Source organism: Enoplosus armatus, chromosome 20 (genome assembly GCF_043641665.1).
Source record: "Enoplosus armatus isolate fEnoArm2 chromosome 20, fEnoArm2.hap1, whole genome shotgun sequence".
Lineage (NCBI taxonomy): Eukaryota > Metazoa > Chordata > Actinopteri > Centrarchiformes > Enoplosidae > Enoplosus > Enoplosus armatus.
Genome location: NC_092199.1, coordinates 587,350 through 607,806, shown reverse-complemented (window position 1 = coordinate 607,806; position 20,457 = coordinate 587,350). Strand labels below are relative to the sequence as shown.

Below are 20,457 nucleotides of genomic sequence, written 5' to 3'. Positions count from 1 at the left end.
TAAGAGCTGAGAGATGAACTGACATCAGTTCATTTCCAGGTCTGACACCATCAATCGGTGTGATAAAGGAGCTCCAGTCTGAACCTGTTCAGATTCTGTCGCTCTGCTTTCATGTGTTTGATGATGTGAAGTGAACTGGAGATGTTGAAGGACGTCCGACTCCAGCACCTCTCTGTTAATGTGAAGGACACGTGTGCACATGTGTATCTGAATCACTTGTTACATCCTGTTCATTTAGAAGCTAAAGATCTTCAGCGTCGCAGCTGAGCTGCTGTTCTTCCTCTGGATGAGTGAAAGTCAGTCTCATTTTCTTTTGTTCTGAATGAGTCGTGATGGTTTAAGAGTTGATGTTCCATGAAACTGAAGGCTGAAATGTTCTGCTGCTGAGTTTGTTAACAGTACTCCCTCCGGTCTCTGCAGTCGTACACAGTCAGTGTTTCCGTCGGTGGTTCGTGTTGTACAGAATGATGGTCTGGACTTTCTGGACCTGATCTCTGGTCCTGGTCAGAGTCTCTGGCGTCTTGTCAGCTCATGCAGCTGGACACGAGAATAAAAACATCATTCAGTCATTTTGAAACTGTTTCAACATGTGAATGTTTGAACTGCTGCTGGACGGATGCAGTGGTCACACACACACATAGACGTGTGTACTGTTGCCATGACGACACCTGCACACTGTATGCACACACACAGCAGCTCTACTTTTCATGTTTTCATCTGATCTCTGCTTCTCACATGCAGATTAGAGAGAGAAACAAACGTGCACATACTCACACATGCATTGACACTTACACGTGCACGGAGCTCAAAAGACACACCTCATATATTAAGTATTCATATATGCATGTACACACACCTACTGTGTAATAATGACATCCAGATCCTCTTATCGTTCCACAGGAGCTGCAACCGGAGATTATCTTCATGATTGATTCCTCTGCAGCTCTGACGCGACTGACAGGGATGATGTTTAATGTAATAACTCTGGTGGTAATAAATATATTAATAATATTAAACGTGTGTGCATTTCAGCTCTGATCCATGTGAAGCTGTGGGCGATCGACCGTCAGTGTTTCCAGACCATCATGATGAGAACTGGACTCATCAAACACGCTGAGTACATGGACTTCCTCAAGAGGTGACTGCACTCAACTGCTGCTGCAAAACATGCAAAACAGCCCACGAGCAAGGCACTAACTGTCAGGGTTAGAGGTTCAAACCCCGAAGAGACGATCACTGTGTCGCAGCTGCAGATCACACTCTCATTCTCAGCAGGTTTCAAGTTAAAATCCTTCAGACTTCAGTGCTGGTTGATTTGACGACCCCCTGTGGTCACTGATGGTAACAGCAGCTGGTTTACAGTGCAGCCAAACAAACTCAGTTAATAATAATTACAACCTCCGTCTGATTTCATGCTGTGATGGAGGAAGTACTGCTGTAAAAGTACTAATACTACACAAGTACAAGTACTCTGTTCCAGTAGAAGTCTGTGAGTATAATCAGTAAACTGTCCTTAAAGTATTCCAGCAGTCAGATGTCCCCTGTGACTGTCCCCCTGTGTCTGTCCTCCTGTTGTAGATTCTGTCATTAGATGATTATTCCTCATCATTAATGTGAAGCAGGATGTTACTGTTGGAGTTGGTTGAGGTGGAGCTCATTCTGAACTATCAGCTAATGATCATTAGTGTTAGATTAATGATTATTAATCGATCCATTGTTTGGTCACAATGACCCAGAGCCCAAAGTGACGCCTTCACAAAGCTCCACATTTTAACAGGAGCCTGTCGCACAATACAATGTTGATTGACATTAATGTCCCACAATGCAATGCACAAAGGAAATGGAGGAGCGGCTCACAGCTGGAGGAAATACGTTAGTAGTTGGAAAACATTTAGACTGATGTGTTGTGTCACTTCCTGTTTGTACAAAATGATAAAGTATGTTGACATCATGTGATAAGAGTTAGTGTGTAGTAGGGTTCAAAACCACGCAGCCAGAGCATCAACAGAGTGAAGTCAATAATACTAAGAAAAGAAAGAATGAAGCTGTCTCTCTCTCAGTGTTCCCACCTTCCAGGGTCTTCCAGAGGAAACGCTCAGTAAACTGGCCGACGTCATGGAGGAGGTGAGACTGTCACCGGCGTTCAGACCACGACACCCCTCCATAGTGGCTCCAACATCAGTCTTCTTCTGTGGTGGAGTCACGCTGTAAGTCCTCCAATCAGACTGTCTCTTCTGTCTGTTTAGACTCATTATGAAGATGGAGAGTTCATCATCAGACAGGGGGCCAGAGGAGACACCTTCTTCATCATCAGCAAGGGAAAGGTAACACAGACCGCCACAGTCCACTTCATTGATCGTGTATTGATCTGCAGACTCCCGATCGTCTGCTGCTAACTGTTACTCACACCTCCTGACAGGTGAACGTGACCCAGGAGGATTCAGCCAACCAGGAGCCAGCACACCTCAGAGAGCTCACCAGGGGAGACTGGTTTGGAGAGAGAGCGCTGCAGGGGTAAGATCATGTGACCTCTGACCCCGACACCTGATCCTTAACTTCTAAACCTGATCCTGTACCCTTAACCCTTCACAATTAAAACCTGAACCTATAACCAAACCCTGATTTTCTAAACCTGATTTGTTAACCTAGAGACCTCAGACCCCTAACCCCTGACCAAAACCATATCCCTTAATCCTGAATGCTTGACTTCCAAGCACTAAGTCTCGGCTTCAGAGTGCAAATTCTTAATCCCGTATTCAAACCCAGAATCTCTAAACTGGAACTGGACTTAAGGTTTGTCCTGATGGTGGCGCGAGAGGAGAAGTGAAGGTTTTTGGGTTCATGAATATCCACAGAAGATCTCGTCTGTCATTTAGACGAGATATTTACTAGTTGGACTGACAGACAAACATCTTAAATGTCTGCAAAACACCAAGCAGAAACATATTTGGGGGATAATCATGCCTTAAGTTTTGGAACTACAGGTTCCATGATGCTTTGGGGGGATGTAAAATGTTGCAGAACCACTGGGAGAAAACAAGCATTTATGAGACTTTGAATTTTATAGTATTATTGACTGAAGAGAAACACAGCAGTCATGCACACGCTAAAAACATGTGAGATAATGGGAGCTAAAAGCCTGGAAGCATCAAACTGACGTGTGTTAAAACATGTAGCTGTTACAGTGTAGTCAACACTGTGTCCTCACAAGTATAGAAGTACAAACGTGTGTTTTATCCACAGGGAGGATGTCAGAACAGCCAATGTCATCGCTGCAGAGGCCGTCACCTGCCTGGTCATCGACAGAGAGTGAGACACACACACACACACACACACTGAGCAGGTGGAGCTGGTGGTTGATTTAAAGCCACCTGCTGCCCTCTGCTGGTCCACTCTGCTAACTACACTCACTGTCACTACTGAGTGGATATTTTAACAAAATAAATAAATGCTGGACTGTGATGCATCAGCTCCTGAGGCGTCTGAAGAAGAAATAAAGAAATATATTATTATTATTTATCAAATTCAAAACATTCGAAACATGTCGTTTCCTCTGAAGAATACTGCACAGTCAGCTTTATGATTAAGTGTTAATAAACCAATATGTTATATATATATTCTTTAAGGTTTTTATCTACAGACAATTTTTATGAATTAGATGCTCTTACAATCTGCGTGCTGATTGGCTGTTGTCTCTCGTCCTCCTCAGCTCATTCAAGCATCTGATTGGTGGATTAGACGACGTTTCAAATAAAGGATACGAGGACGCTGAAGCCAAAGCCAAGTAGGTTTAATGTTCACATATTCAATTAATATTCCAGGTGCACAGATTTCAATATGTACACAGGTTATATACGTCCTTTGACACTTACAGGTAGAGTCTTCATTTAATATAAGCTTTAGTTCTTTGTATTAGATGATTCATTGATTAGTCAATCAACAGAATATTAAGCTTCTCAATTGTGAGGATTTTCTGCTTTTCTTTGTCATGTATGACATTAAACTGAATATCTTCATGTGTGGGTTCATGAAACATTAAACATCCAGCTTGAGTACGTCCCCTCAATGAATCCAGAAAATCAGCAGATTCATTGACAATGAAAACCATCTTTGCTGCAGCTGGTGACGAAACACAGACAGGAAGTCCAATCAACCAAAGACCTGGTGTCACGCTGCTGTCAGCCTCCGTCATGGCGGCGGTTTCCTCAGTGTTTCCTCAGTGTTTCTTCAATGTTTCCTCAGTGTTTCCTTCTTGTTTCCTCAGTGTTTCCTCAGTGTTTCCTCAGTGTTTCCTTCTTGTTTCCTCAGTGTTTCCTCAGTGTTTCCTCAGTGTTCCCTCAGTGTTTCCTCAGTGTTTCCTCAGTGTTTCCTTCTTGTTTCCTCAGTGTTTCCTCAGTGTTTCTCCTCAGTGTTTCCTTCTTGTTTCCTCAGTGTTTCCTCAGTGTTTCCTTCTTGTTTCCTCAGTGTTTCTCCTCAGTGTTTCCTCAGTGTTTCCTCAGTGTTTCCTCAGTGTTCCCTCAGTGTTTCCTCAGTGTTTCCTCAGAGTTTCTCCTCAGTGTTTCCTTCTTGTTTCCTTCTTGTTTCCTCAGTGTTTCCTCAGTGTTTCCTCAGTGTTTTTCCTCAGTGTTTCCTTCTTGTTTCCTCAGTGTTTCCTCAGTGTTTCCTCAGTGTTTCCTCAGTGTTTCCTTCTTGTTTCCTCAGTGTTTCCTCAGAGTTTCCTCAGTGTTTCCTCAGTGTTTCCTTCTTGTTTCCTCAGTGTTTCTCCTCAGTGTTGCCTCAGTGTTTCCTTAGAGTTTCTCCTCAGTGTTTCCTTCTTGTTTCCTCAGTGTTTCTCCTCAGTGTTTCCTTCTTGTTTCCTCAGTGTTTCCTCAGTGTTCCCTCAGTGCTTCCTCAGTGTTTCTTCAATGTTTCCTCAGTGTTTACTCAGTGTTTCTCCTCAGTGTTTCCTCAGTGTTTCCTTCTTGTTTCCTCAGTGTTTCCTCAGTGTTTCCTCAGTGTTTCTTCAGTGTTTCCTTCTTGTTTCCTCAGTGTTTCCTTCTTGTTTCCTCAGTGTTTCCTTCTTGTTTCCTCAGTGTTTCCTCAGTGTTTCTCCTCAGTGTTTCTCCTCAGTGTTTCCTTCTTGTTTCCTCAGTGTTTCCTTCTTGTTTCCTCAGTGTTTCCTCAGTGTTTCCTCAGTGTTTCCTTCTTGTTTCCTCAGTGTTTCTCCTCAGTGTTTCCTCAGTGTTTCCTTCTTGTTTCCTCAGTGTTTCCTTCTTGTTTCCTCAGTGTTTCTCCTCAGTGTTTCCTTCTTGTTTCCTCAGTGTTTCCTCAGTGTTTCCTTCTTGTTTCCTCAGTGTTTCCTCAGTGTTTCCTTCTTGTTTCCTCAGTGTTTCCTCAGTGTTTCCTTCTTGTTTCCTCAGTGTTTCTCCTCAGTGTTTCCCCTCAGTGTTTCCTCAGTGTTTCCTCAGTGTTTCCTTCTTGTTTCCTCAGTGTTTCCTCAGTGTTTCCTTCTTGTTTCCTCAGTGTTTCCTCAGTGTTTCCTTAGTGTGAATGTTTACTGCAGTAACAGGAGCTGCTTATATAAGACCAGCTCATAACACCTGCTGCAGTCACAGCCGGGTCACACTGAAGGACACTGACTTGTTACTGAACACTCGCGTTAATGAAGGAGCTTCGACTGAGCTGAATGTGGAAAAACACAAACTGCCGTCGTGTCTGTCCTCTCAGGTGTTTCATTAAAGCCCAGGTAATGAGGCCCCGCCCCCTTTCAGATCCTTATACACTTCCATACATTTCTGTTCAGCAGGCATCATTTCATGTTCATCACTTCAAATCTCTATTAATCAATATTTCTGACCTTGATATTCAATACAACACACACACACACACACACACACACACACACACACACCAGAGGCTGTGTCGTGTATCAGATGACTGTCACTGTCATGTGACAGAATGAAGTCATATCCTCTTATGGTATAGATTCAATACAGCACACACACACACACACACACACACACACACACACCAGGTGTCCTGCTGTCAATCAGGAACGTTGCTATGGTAACAGTAAACAGCAAACAGTGGGGTGTTTATCCTTCACTGTTTCTGAGCTGAAGTCTATTTTATATTTGATTATTAAGATTTACAACATTTTATTACATTTACAAAAACATACTTAAACATGCAGAATGGTCTTTAAATTTTTATGTGATTTGTCAAAATTCCTTCATAAATATCTCATAATTATATGACATATTACAAGAAAACCTTTGTGTGAACGTCCTTCACATTAGGCTACTGTATCACTTTGAAAACACAGATTTGTTTTTTCAGTTTCTTAAATTCAAGAAAAAGATCATTCAGCCGTATTTATGTTTTACAATTTCAAGCGATTTAACTGATAAAAAGGTTAAGTCAGCTTCACACCTCTGATATTTCCCATCATGTCCTTAATGTTTTCCATGTTTTAAGTTGAATACAGTTTCATCTTGTTAATCTGGAGCTGCAGCATCTCAGTGCTGCAGGATTCAGTGTTTTGTGCTCTTCAGCAGGGTGAAGGTTGAACCCTCTAACAGTTGATCTCTTTCTCACTATTACAAACTATTTTTAGAGTGTTTATGTGTTGGTTTGTCCTGACTGAACGACCGACCGACAGCAGCTACTGTTTCTGCAGACATCTGATTCCACAGCACTTGTTTTTCCTTGTTTGTCTCAGAAAGTAACCTTGGTGTTTTCTATTTATATATACATATATATGCATGTTGAAGTGTTGAAAGGTGAGGACAGCTGATATATTCAATATCTCGCTGGTGTCGTAGCTAGCTTGGATATAATACATGTGCCATTGCTTATAGTTGTGCAAACTGTCAATAAAGGTTCTTTAGTCTATTCTTTCCTCTGCTGCTTCATTCAAGTCATTAAACATAAACCAGATCTCAGTAATCCAAAGGAAAACATTTGAAAACTCTAAACTCTTGTCTTTATGTCACTACACGGTCAGATTAAGAAATAACATTAACTTTAAACTCTAAACTTGTTAGAAAAGTATAAAAATGAAGTAAGTCGACATTGAACACTTTGCGACAGAATCCAGCTGCGTTACAGTCCTCTCAAAACAAACTTGCTGTTTCAGATGAGTAGAATATAGAAATGTGAGAGAAGGCTGGTCCTCGACATTCTGGTCGTTGTTAGTCTGATTTGGATCTTGGACTGTATATGGTGATTGAAACTGTAAAACTGACTTGAAACATTAAACACAGACTCCTGAGATACTGAACAGATGTGTTCACAGGAAAACTCTTAACATCCGATAAACCTTTGAAGCCTTCGCGTCCTCTGGTTTTGAGGTCGGGACAGTCTGTCCTGCAGTCTGTCAGTCTGTTTAATGACTGAGCAACGTTTACTGGGTGAACCTCTGAGCAATGTTTCCACGTGCTAAAAATACCAGCAGTGGCGTCCTGCCGTGCGGGGCGTCCTCTCAGGTTGGCATTACACCCTGCAGGACTGCCAGAGTAGACGTGGACGCTGTTTTGACAAAAAGGACGAACCTCTCAGAGGCTTTCCTCAGTCATAGTTTCAGTTTGAGCGTTATCAGTTGGACTAAATCCAAGTCAGACACCCACAAGTTAGACGTAGAATATTGTCCAAAGTCCTTCAAGACAAAGAAGTTCTGATATTTTTTGTCTTTGGCGATGCCGTCCTCGGAGGCCATCTGTTCTGGATTCTGACGGCGTCCCACTTGCCTCAGGACCGGCCTTGTTTGTAACCTTATTGCATACAGAGCTGGAGGATCTGGCAACCTCACCGCACCGCCGGTCCCACCAGACCAGGACCTCGTACCTGTACTGTCACCATCGGCCCTACCCTCACCATGTAAACTGGAAGTGGAGCTCTTCCTTTGAGACGGCTCTCTTACGGACTCTTTGCCGAACGTTCTCGTGAGGACTGACAACGAGTTTGGGTCGAATGCCGATAAGTTTCTTAGCACTTTTGTACTTTGGTTTTTAACCGAGAGACTTTGTTCCAAATGTTGAAGGAATTGGACGACTTGATTGATGTTTTTTGTCTGCAGAATAATGAACTAGACCATCGAGATCATCTGTAGAATTCCACTTATTTGAGAAAGTCCAGGTGTTAGTTTACTCTAGAAGACAGCTCAAAATTATATTCCTGTAGTAGTTTTATGTGTCAGAATATTTCTCCACCAATTCTTTGGTGATAAAGTGGACTAAAGACGAACAACCGCCTGGTCCTATACTCGAGGATTAAATAAAGTTTGGAGATGAGAGAGTTGCTTCCCTTCCCAGCGAGGCAGCAGAGAGACCGGATCACCAGCCTCCCTGCTCCTCCGTCCTCCTCCTCCTTCCCCATCACCTCCTTCTCCATCCAAACCTCCAAGAAATTCCCGTTCTTCCATGTGGTCAAATGCTGCAGGTACAGTGCAACAGGAGGCGGGGCAGTCGCCTCTGTTTCCACTTTCAAAATCTCTACATTTTATCATCTGAGGTTGAGAAACCAAACCTGTAGCTGCTCTGCTACTCAATCTGAATGTGGTTCATCTTCCAAGATGTCCCAAAAATGTTTAAATCACTATTTCCCTGTGTTCAGTGAAGGCATCCTTGTGTTTTTTATTTCCAGGTACGAGGCAGAGAACGCCTTCTTCTCCAGTCTGAAGCTGAACGACTTCAACATCATCGACACGCTGGGAGTCGGCGGCTTCGGACGCGTCGAACTGGTACGACCTGATGACATTCAACAGAAAATTAGATTTCATCTTTATTCACTGTGCAGATCAGACGAAGGACTTAAGATTTGCACTTTAATGTGGTGACAAAGAAGAGGTTTGAAACCAGTTTCTCATTAGTTTCAGATCAATTTTAGACCAGTTTCCAATCAAGTTTGAAACCAGTTTTAATTAGGTCACATTTTTGAAGTTCAGAAATCTGATTTATTGTCCACAATTGTGCACAAAGTGTGTGTGTGTGTGGGTGGGTGTGTGTGCGCGCATGTGTGTGCGGTTGCTCAGGTTATTTGCGGTAACTTTCCAGTAAGGTATCAGTGCTGGTAACTGGAAACCAGTCATCATGTGGTTCAGAATCAGGCCACGCTGTGCTCTCAAACCCAGACTGAGCAGGGCTCTGAGAGGGTTCTCTGTTCTGTAAGGAACCACAGTGTGGTTTATATGTCTCATCATGCTGCAGTAAAGTTATCATGTATCATCCATAATAAGTTTCTCAGGTATTAGACTTCTTCCTTTGACTCGACTGCATTTTTATTTGATTTATTAGATCGTATTAATCCCACAGTGAACATAAAGCGTGAGATGGATGGAAAAAGCTAAGGAGGGTGGGATGTAGCGGGTGGTGCATTGCAGCTCCGGGGTCGGGTTTCTCTGCCGCAGGAGGCGGGGTTTGAGGATCCTGAAGGTCGGAGGGGAAGCCCTGCAGATGGTTTGCCCAAAAACAGGAAGGAATCCCCGCTCAGGGTCTCCCATCATCCCTCTGGAGATATTTTTAGTCGTTTAGTCAGAGTGTAACTCTGCTCCGAGGAAAAAACTGACCTCTGACCTCCAGACTGCCTGTCTGACCCCAAACGTATTTTGCATCACATGCAGGTTCAGAGCAGCAGACCTCCTCATTTCTCTTGTGCCTGTACAGCTGGATATGTCACCTTTAGGAACAACTCGGGAATTCTCATTTGTTTCATCTACAAAAACCAAAGTGTTAAAATGAAAGTGTTAAAACGTTAAAACTCCAGGAGTCAAGATAAACTACAGTGTGTGTGTTCATGGTGATGAAGGAAACAACAGCGTGGCTCACTGATGGGTTTTAATAATAATAATAATAATAATAATAATTTTAAGATATATCAGGTGGTGATACACACACAACACCTGTTAGTAGAAACATTAACTGCTGCTTTGAGTCTGAACATGAGATTTAATGACAAGAAAGAAAATATAGAATATTTCCTGTAAAAGTAGAAACGACTGGATGTTCGTCTTCAGGTCCAGCTGAAGAACGAGGAGGCGAAGACGTTCGCCATGAAGATCCTGAAGAAACGTCACATCGTCGACACGAGACAACAGGAACACATCCGTGCTGAGAAACACATCATGACCGAGGCGCACTCCGACTTCATCGTCAGGTCAGTAGAACAATCATCATCATCATCACTGAACGTATTATATTTTATAAGTAAAACATTAAACACATGTACAGCAGCTGTACAATTTGAAGTTGTAAAATATTATAAAAACTTTTATTATGAAATCATTCATGTAGTTTGACAAAAAAACCTCTTATCTCAAGGTCGACTCTGTAACTTTCAACCACTTCTCACAGTCTTCTTCAGCATATGGAGTTCTCAGTTTGTGTCCTGAATATGGCATCAACGTATTCTGTTTATAATTGAAAACAATATCTAAGGTCAAAATATAAACTAGAAAAAATGCTTTTCAAAGCCAGAAAAGGTCATTGGTTCCAATCTTCCAGATTTACAAAATAAAACCCTTTTAATCAAATGTGTTGCTTTCAGTCCTGGATTTCAAAATAAGGGCTTTAAAAAAAAACTTAAAATAAAGTAAAACAGACTTGGTTAGAAATTTACTGTCCAGAAAACTGAATAAAATGTCTTCAGTTCAAAACTTGCTTTTTATTCTTTCTTTTTCTAAGCACTTTGTAAACCTGGTTTTTGAAAAATGTAGTTACATAAACGCAGCACATGAATACATAATATACAACAGGACACCATCACAGTATAAAACATATGAATAAAATAGGTTAAATAATGTATAAAACATAAAAATATAAAATATGAAACTTTCTCAGATGGACAGATGGATGTTGAACCAAAGTACTAAATATGTTTCCGCCTCAGTCTCTGTTCTGATTGAGTTTCACTGTGTGTGTTCAGGTTGTACCGGACGTTTAAAGACAGTAAATATCTGTACATGCTGATGGAGGCTTGTCTGGGAGGAGAGCTGTGGACGATACTGAGAGACAGGTACACATTTCACACTCTTACATCAGTCCTAAACACACTGTCGTGTGTTTTTATTGTACACTGTTATGTTCCCTGAATCCTAAAGCTGTTAGCTTTAAGCAAAAAAAATTACGGTTTTAAAGATTTCATCAAGAAAAACAATTTCGTCAGTACACTTTTTTGAAGCTTAGTTTAACGGATCTGTCTGACTAAAAGTGCTGAAGTTAATCAACAGGAGATTTATCAACAACAATTTTTATAATAATAATTTTTCAAGCAAAAGATCAAATATTCTGTCAGTTGCTCAAATGTCTCAGATTTTTCAGATTTATTTTGGTCAGACACAACAAGACATCTGAAGACGTCACCTCTGAGATTTATCTATAGTCTCTATTGGAACGTACATTAATCAGCAGATTAAATACGTTTTTTAAATCAGAAGTAAGTGTTTGCAGACAGAAAAACAACTGAACACAACTAACATGGTGGATAACTGAACAGGAAGTAAAAGGTGGACGTTAAGTTCACTAAACCTGAAACCTGAAACACATCAAAATGCAGACAAACAGTTTTTTAACTTTGTGTGTTTCAGGGGTTCGTTTGAAGATTCGACCACCAGGTTCTACACAGCCTGTGTGGTCGAAGCCTTCGCCTACCTGCACGCCAAAGGCATCATATACAGAGACCTGAAACCTGAAAACCTCATACTGGACAGCCGGGGATACGCAAAGCTGGTAATTCTCATAAAATACATCATATTTACATTTTCTTGTAAGTAAGTAACATCTACTGGGAATCAGTGCTAATGTTAGCAAGCTAAGCTAAGTAGCTTCCACTTAATACAAACACAACGGGTCCTCTAAATGTTGATTAAATGATTAAAGCACAAACAGGACATATACAGTATTACGCCAGACGTTGGCAGTTGGTAGTAAACTGTTGCCCATGGAAACGCCCGCTCAGAGGTTCAAAGCTTAGACACTATTTCCACAAATATGTCAAAAAACTGTTTTATCTGCTTTTCAAAAAAGGACAAATGCTCAATCGCTGCAGTATAATTATAGTTTAATGGTCAAGGTTTGTTGTGTTTGTTTAAGGACTTAGGACTAAGTCTTGAAACTAGATTTTGTTCTTCATCAAGACAGGACCTTACCAAAGAAAACTTCAATTAAATTAAATTCTAAACTCAAATTAGTTGACACACAGCAATGACATTAGGAGATTTAATGGCCCATAAGGTGGAGATTTTGATATTTCCCATGTACAAGTGGAGATATGGTCTATAAAAGGTCACCAGAAATAATGGGATTCATCCTTTTGCAATGAGGAATATCAACAGTGAAATTAATGGAATGATGATGCACAGGGCCCGGCAGTAGTCAGTGACAGTTTCAAATGATCAAAATGGATAATAAATGGAAAATAATAAAAATGCAGTGAATGTGGAGAGACGTGTTCAATCAATTCCGTCTTTTCCAGGTGGACTTTGGTTTCGCCAAGAAGATCGGTGTCTGTAAGAAGACGTGGACGTTCTGTGGGACGCCGGAGTACGTCGCTCCAGAAATCATCCTCAACAAGGGTCACGATGTGTCGGCAGACTACTGGTCTCTGGGCATCCTGATGTATGAGCTGCTGACCGGCAGGTGAGGACACAAACAGAGGAGGGACAGTAGAGTTCAGCAGAGTTCAGTATGGTCCAGCTGCCGTTGTTCAGTGTCCTACAGGGTCTCTGTGTGTCTCCAGTCCTCCGTTTTCAGGTCCAGATCCAATGAAAACCTACAACATCATCCTAAGAGGCATTGACATGATCGAGTTCCCCAAGAAGATCACCAAGAACGCCGCCAACCTCATCAAGAAGCTCTGCAGGTAGGGGGCACTGTGTGCCTGAGCAACTCAGACCAACTTTAGAGTCCAAATTCATCTCTTTTTTTTTTTTGATAAAACTTTGAACCGTAACTGTTTGTGTCAACAGAGATAATCCCTCAGAGAGACTTGGAAACCTGAAAAACGGGGTCAAAGACATCCAGAAGCACAAGTGAGTTACTTGAGAGGAAGCTGTTTTCAGTTCAGTGTGCGTCTAATTACAAGATCAAACTAAAGTGTTCCTCTCTCTGTTCAGGTGGTTTGAAGGTTTTAACTGGGAGGGTCTGAGGAAGGGAACTCTGACTCCACCCATCACACCTGATGTGAGTTGAAATAAACTTTAGTTTTTTCCTCAAACTCATGTGAGACCCCTGACTAATAAAGCCACTGGGGGTTACTTCAGGGGACCTGGTAGCCAAGGTATTTATGACACAAACCATGAACCTGGTTCAAGTCTGGCTGGGGACATTTGTTGCATGTCTTTCCCATCTTTCTCTCCCCTCATCTCCTGTCAACTCCAGTATTGTCATAACTCAGTTTAATATCACCCACAACAGTCTAATACAACCAAATAATACATAGATACATAATTAGGTATAAATTGTATGGAAGGCTCTGATGGTATATATTATCATATCACCCGACCCTACTGGCAAGATATTAAACCTGCCATGCAGAGTATCTTCTGACATGTCAAGAGTTTAATTGGCATCAAATAGTTCTGAAATCTAAGAGGGATAAACTTGCTTTCTTCAATCTGCAGGTGTTGAAGGTGTTTGACTGTTTTCTTCTGTACAGGTTTCCTCTCAGACCGACACCAGTAACTTCGACAGTTTCCCTGAAGACACAGACGAGCCACCACCAGACGACAACTCCGGATGGGATTATGACTTTTAGTCCAGCTCGCATCCAAACCCGAAGCTCCACACCCTACGGCTGGCAGTGAGGTCCAAATCCAAGAAGACGACTTCTCACCAGGCTGAACAAAGACGAACTTCATGTGCCATTCGGTGGACGTTTTCACCCAGAGCGCCATACTTTGGACATGGACTGGACCCTGTGGGAATCAAATATCCAATGCTTTGTAGCCACATCGTGTCATCAAATGACTGCAGATTGAAAAGGACTGGAAGCCTCTCATTGATCAAACTGGTTCCGTCTGTTCCTCTAACTGGAGGTACCTTGAGCTGCCAGAACACCTGAGAGCTGGAAGATGAGGTGGTTCAAGGATGAGACAAACCACCTGTTCACTTCAACAGTTTGCCCATGTCTCCAAGACCAGGGCCACTTGTGTATCAAGTCTCTCAGAGTAGAGTGGGTCTTGCTCTATGTCCCATATATTGCTGCAAGACAATTGTTTATCAAGTCTTTAAGAGCAGGAAATCAGTTGTACAAATCTTACAATAACTAATACGTGGTCCTTCTTTTCAGCAAAACGGTAAAAGCATGTTTCTAAGTCATCCCAGCTCCTTCAGATTTTAGAGAGCTGCCAGAACTCTGGAATATAATCACTCGTGTGCCAATGATGCACAAAAGTGACTGAGAAATATGAACCTAGAACAACACTGATTACTTGTTTTGCTGCATCTGAAATTTGGATACCGTCACCCATTGGCATTCACACAGTGCAAGTCTTGCTTTATGTCCCATATATTGCTGCGACACTTAGCGATAGATTGAACGATAGTGATGACTGGAGCTGGTAAATCTAAAGGGGGTCAAGGGAAATTTTGTCACAAAGTGCTTCCCCGAGAAACAGTCAAGGCTGGATTATCAAACCAGCCAAGTGGGCGAGTGAGGTACTGTTTATTCAGGGGCTCTGTGTCAAAATCTAGCTTTAGTACCTTAAATATTTCCGTTGATATTATGCTAACATGGTGCATATCCTTCAACAAATTTGCGTTTAAAATGGACATATTGCAAACCTGGAGCAGGGTAGTATATCAGTGTAGAGATACTGGTTGGTTTCTGGGACTCTGGGCAGAACAGGTTGGGGAAACATTTATGGGTGAGGGTTCAATGGGGCCCACAAAAGGCCCCCCTAGTAGTAGTAGCAACACAGGCCCTAACATGGTTTAAAATAATCAGACAGTGAAATTAGACAGTTTTCCTGTTTCCAGAAGCTGACAAAGGTTTGTTCCCTCAGATACCTCCTAATGACATCATAGAGCAGCCAATGGAAAGCCTCTGCTCCTGTCAAGTGTCCTTGATCACTGGTTGACACTTGACCTTTGGCCCCTTAGAGGGAGCTCATACTTCTATTACTACTACTGCCTGACTTATGATATCTGGTGTTTGTGTTTTGCGGTGTGGAGGCAGTTCTGGAAATCCTTAGGGGCTTTCCTGACCCTGTGAACCCTGACAGAGGGCTGGAGGAGTGACGGTTGCAGGAGGAATTTGTTGTCCAAGTGACGAACAGACGCCAACAAACCACAGGAGGAAAAATGAACTTAAGACTGAACAGACAAACTCGAGGTCACCGTGATGCCTTCACTTCTCATTTCATTTTCGGGAACTTAAAATCCAAAGACAGAAAGACAAAAAGTTTGGGTGTAGCAGCTGTGGTCCTCAGTGAATGATGGGGAGGTGATACAAACATTTCTACTTTTAAACTTTCCTTTTTATCATTCTTTATGTTGTGAATCTTTGGATCATAGCATGAGAACAGATATTTTGTACATATTTCTAAGACTCACTTTCCTACATATTTTTGCACATACACTCCATTCTCACAGACATATACACAACTTGGTTGAATTTCTTATCAGCTGTTTGTTTCAAGGTGTTTCAAAGTCGAGCAAGTTTCAGGACTGTTCCTATTTTGTGTCAAAGGCTCATGATATACTTGTTTTTAATAACCTGGTTCTAGATCTCAGAATCACCACCCAAAAAGGTCTGGTGTTGAGCTCATCGACAGCTATTTCCCCAGTTGTAAAAAAAACAAAACACAAGCCAATTGGAGCTTTGTAGGCAGGATTTAGAATAAGGACGTAATTTCAATCTCTCAAATCAACATGATAAACATTGAGTAACTGTTCCTACCAATCTCTACCACAGCTTCTGTGTCAAATGAAAATTACCTCAAAAGAAGAATGAAGCGAAAACAAAATGAATGTTCAGACAAATTATCGGGCTAAGTTGTACAAACCTGTTCGTGTAGACAAGCAGTTCTGACACGAGCAGCAGCGTTCACTTTCATTCCTGTGTACCCGGAGGATTAAAAGTTTATCCACTATCAGGGCCAAATCATCCCTTGACAACACCAGAATATCTTCCTGGAGAACACAAACATTAACGAAACAGAGGAGGTTACCGTAATGTCGAGATCATGGCAGAAAAAGCACCGACAACGCACACAACCAATGCTACGAAGGAATGCAGGCGGTTAAACGGGGTTAAAAGCAAGTATATCTGTGCTCTAAAACAGACTGAACAGGATAGAAAACCTTCATACTTCAAGGTAATCATTGATTTCACATGCTTACAGTAAATCCATGACAAAGTGGACCTTTAGAAATGTTGAGTTGCAGTACACGTGCAGTGTTTGAGGTTTGTATTTCTTCCACAAAACAGAGTTTAACCATAAAAAGTGATTAATCTATTTCAATTGTATTTATATTTTGTGGCCTTTTGTGAAAGCAGCTGATAGTTGTCTCCCTTTGGTACGAAGCCTTTGTATTAGCAATCTGAATTTGTTGTGATATTTTTGTAAACTGATCAGCGATGTGACTTCTGTGAGTTCTGCATGAAAATACTGGAAATATTATGATTAGTTTTCACCACCAGAGGGCAGAATACAGTCAGACACAAAGCAAACCAGGCAGTGATGGGCTTTAAATGAATAGTTTAACATGAAATAGTCTTATTCTCTTTGTTTCTGAGAGTGAGATGTTCAGATGGATATCAAGCTCATGTTTGTGTGTTAAATATGGAAATGGAGTTAGGACATGGTTAGCCTAGCTTAGCGTAAACACTGTAAGCAGGGGGAAACAGCTAGCATGGTTGCTGGGAAATATTTTGTGGTGGGAAGCCAGTGAGGGATTGTGTCCTTGTTGCTGGGGGCTCTGGGGTCTCAGGGAGCAATCTGATTCTCAGTACACCCTCCAAAAAAAAAAAAAACACAACACAAAGCTCACTGATTAACACTAACATGTACAAAAACAGAGCTGTGAAATATGTTAATTTAGTCCAGGGAAATGTAGTAATATTGAAGCAGGCAGTAAAAAGGACAGATGTTCAGATGTAACAGTGAAAATCATGATCAGAGCAAAACCTGATTTAAAAAGAGGGAGAAATATTCTTGTTCGTATTGATTCTTAATGATGGTATTCTGTGGTTGAGTTAGTGTGATGAAGCTCGACTGATTTATTTGTATATAATGGGAATATAGTGCTTTATGATGTCTCAGCTGGTTGTAGATTATTATTATTGTTGTTATTATAGTTACTATTATTATTACTATTATTGTTATTGTTATTATTATTCCAGTGACTGCCATGGTAGCTGAAGAAACTCTCCTGCTCTCTCTCTCAGTTCAAAAAAGCTTTATGGGCATGACTGTTAAAAACAAAAACACATTTTCCAAAGCAGTTTGATCTGTTTCAAAAATAAAATCCGTTAAAGAAAAACAAAAACTGGACTTTGTTCCTTATTTCATTAATTCACATGAATGAGGTATTTGTAGTTGAGCTGAGGTGAAGCTAAATGTAACTTAAGCTTTATATACTATTGGGTAGTGCATCATTTGTGTACACTTTACCCTTTGTTTCCTGCCTGAAGAAGCTATTCCACAGGGACAACCGCGCTGTTAGCACCGTTAGCTCTGTCAGTTAACACATTAACTAAAGGTTTAGCAGGAGGAGAGGCTGAAAACCGGAGTTTACCAGAGTTATGTTGTGCGCAGCCGGAACTCGAACCGTCAACCTTCTGCACCGAACAGTTCAGCCAACAGCAAAGACGAGATGAGAGTTAGAGTGACTTTTATTTTGAAGGATAATACCGGAAAACCTGCTTGTTATTACGTATACGCGCGCACACACACACACACACACACATATACATATATATATATATACGTGTGTATATGTATGTGTATATATATATATATATATATATATATATATATATATGTATATATAAGTGAAACTCTGCCTGCTTTTGCTCTCCTTCCGAATTAACTTGTAGTTCTGCAGACTGACCGCCAGGTGTCAGTGTGTCACCGCTTTGTACAGGCACGTTCTCTGAGCGTTCTTTTGAATAAAAACTTGATCATTTTAAAATAAATATATTGATGTCATTCATGCAACGTTATCTTTTTAACAAGAATGAATGCCTTGAACAACAGCTCTATTTAATATTTACAGATTTAAAGAGCGAATGTGTTTAACCTTAAAATTTAAATTTGCTTTACTTTTCAGCAAACTTTCAAACTTCATCAAAATGCCTTTTAATTTATTCAGGGAGAAACTGTGAAATTCGGCATACATACAGTACACAATAAGCAGCAATACATTGGATTAAACTAACATATTTTCTGTTTGGCTTGACCGTCATGTACCTTACATGAAAGTTATTTAAGACCCAAAATAATTTGGGAATCTGGCAGTGATATTAAGGTTCTTACCGACGCAGCAGCTGCAGGTGTTGTATTTTCTTCTGCAGTTTCGGCAGCATCCAGACTCCACTGAAGTTTGTGTGAAGTTTGTGTTAGCCCTTAACAGCAGGATTCTGCAGAAACATGAGCTCCCCTACAGACAAACATCCAGTCTGAATGAGGCTTTGGACACAACACTGCTGACTGTGCATTGCAGCCTGCCATGTAATACACATATATATACTGTCCAAACATGGCTGCCGAGACTCATCCAGTCAGCCCTCTCCGTCAAGCAGGTAGATTATTAAATGTTTTATGTCTTCATGTCTTTTTACTGACGGACTCCTGACGTGACTGGACCCGAGGAAGCGCCGGCCCGCATGGCACAGAGACCTGGAGCTCCAGAGCTGTCCAACACTGAAGGCTGATTTCCCAGTTCCAGCTCGTTTAATGCTGAATGCTGCGTTTCTTTGTATGTTTTAAATGTTTTGTGTAAAACACTTTAATAAAAATATACACATTTACAGTATTTAAGTGAAAAATAAAAGTAAAAAGATATATACAATAACAATGTATATGTATGTGTATATATATATATGTGTGTGTATGTATTGCACTGTTGTGTATGACTATATATGTATTGCACTGAAACATTTATTAAAGAATAAATAATGAGGTAGTATATGGTACTACTCAGTACTGAGAGTATAGTGTAGTAGTAGTAGTAGTACAGTAATGTAAAAATGGCAACATTGAAATGTATAATTGGAGTGTATTTATGTGACTTTCTTTGTTCTGTATTTTTCTGTTTCAGCTTTAGTTTGTTCAGTTAGACCAGAAGGAATCCAGTAAGGAGTGAAAAACCAGTCCAGCTTCAGGTCTTTGTTTGTTGGACTCTGTCTGTCCAGTCCGATAATGGGACATTAGATGAGGACAGAAAACCAGTTACCAACCAGCATACCTCCAGAAGCTGAGACACCGGAGTTCCTCTAATCTTTACGCCTCGACATCAGAGGAACACAGGAAAATGAGACTTGTATACTTAAGTCTGTTGCCCCGGAGCATGCTGGGAAAGCTTTCCCACACACCTGCTGCTGGGACGCTAAAGATGTTTTTATTTAACACCACTGTGATGTTTTCATCTTCATCTTTCTGCTACTTTTGTCCACAACATTAAGACTTCCAGGGGGAAGTGTTGACCATATTTGGCATCTTGTGGGCGTGGCTGTATGTAAATGAGCCTGGACGAGCATGCAGGTGTAGAGCAGGTGAGATTAATCATTGTGTGTGAATGTTTGATACACGAAGGTCTAAATGTTTGAACTGGAAGTACGAACAAGAAAACTGATCGGATAAAGAATGTGACAAACGTAAAGGTGACGTAAAAGGAGAAACTGGATGTTAAGGGGTTAAACTGTCTGTGGATGTGTGAAGACAAGGACGTAGCTACACCTCCTCCTCCTCCTCCTCCTCTTCCTCCTCCTCCTACTCGTTTTTTTATGAATGAGATTCAAACACACACACACACACACACACACACACACACACACACACACACACAGTGATGTCAGCAGCAGCCCATCCCCCACTGATGCGGGAAAAACCTCACGATCAGGAAGAGAGAGAGGCGTCCTCATGTTTCCCATATGTCTCTCCCCCTCACTCTCTCTCCCACCCATCTAGGGAGTCGGGTGAGCAAACACCACCCCCCCCTCCTCCCCCATCCCTCCATCCTCCCTCCTCTCTCCTTCACGACCTGAGGATGAGTAATGCAACGAGGGAGGCCGAGAGAGGTGGAGAGCTAATGGGAGAGAGAGAAGGGGGGAGGGTGGGAGTGAGCGAGGGAGGGTACCAACGCAGCATCATCATCATCATCATCAGTGAACGTGCAGAACGAGAGGATGAAAATTCAAAACCTTTCAGCTCCTCTTTCACTGCTGAGCTCAGTCACACCGGAGTGGGCTATTTCCTGGACTGTCACACGCTGAAAATGTAAGAAGAGGAAAAAATAAGGTGAATTAATATCTCAGTGA

General features: G+C 41.4%; 1 protein-coding gene across 2 annotated transcripts in view; it reads left to right on the top strand.

The window, feature by feature from the left end:
• The window catches only part of LOC139303040 (cGMP-dependent protein kinase 1-like), a 39,279-nt gene extending 25,551 nt beyond the window's left edge, over positions 1–13,728 (top strand). Inside the window, exons 4-20 of one of the 2 annotated variants that reach the window (XM_070926735.1) lie at positions 1,033–1,138; positions 2,061–2,124; positions 2,247–2,324; positions 2,420–2,514; positions 3,244–3,309; positions 3,710–3,784; positions 8,623–8,719; positions 8,904–8,917; positions 9,033–9,036; positions 9,992–10,131; positions 10,900–10,989; positions 11,561–11,702; positions 12,448–12,611; positions 12,712–12,834; positions 12,941–13,003; positions 13,088–13,154; positions 13,630–13,728. In XM_070926735.1, the coding sequence (XP_070782836.1) occupies positions 1,033–1,138; positions 2,061–2,124; positions 2,247–2,324; positions 2,420–2,514; positions 3,244–3,309; positions 3,710–3,784; positions 8,623–8,719; positions 8,904–8,917; positions 9,033–9,036; positions 9,992–10,131; positions 10,900–10,989; positions 11,561–11,702; positions 12,448–12,611; positions 12,712–12,834; positions 12,941–13,003; positions 13,088–13,154; positions 13,630–13,728 (1,487 nt within the window). The remainder of the gene's footprint in view (positions 1–1,032; positions 1,139–2,060; positions 2,125–2,246; positions 2,325–2,419; positions 2,515–3,243; positions 3,310–3,709; positions 3,785–8,622; positions 8,720–8,903; positions 8,918–9,032; positions 9,037–9,991; positions 10,132–10,899; positions 10,990–11,560; positions 11,703–12,447; positions 12,612–12,711; positions 12,835–12,940; positions 13,004–13,087; positions 13,155–13,629) is intronic. The other variant, XM_070926734.1, reaches the window with a different exon arrangement.
• The last annotated feature ends 6,729 nt before the right edge of the window (positions 13,729–20,457 follow it).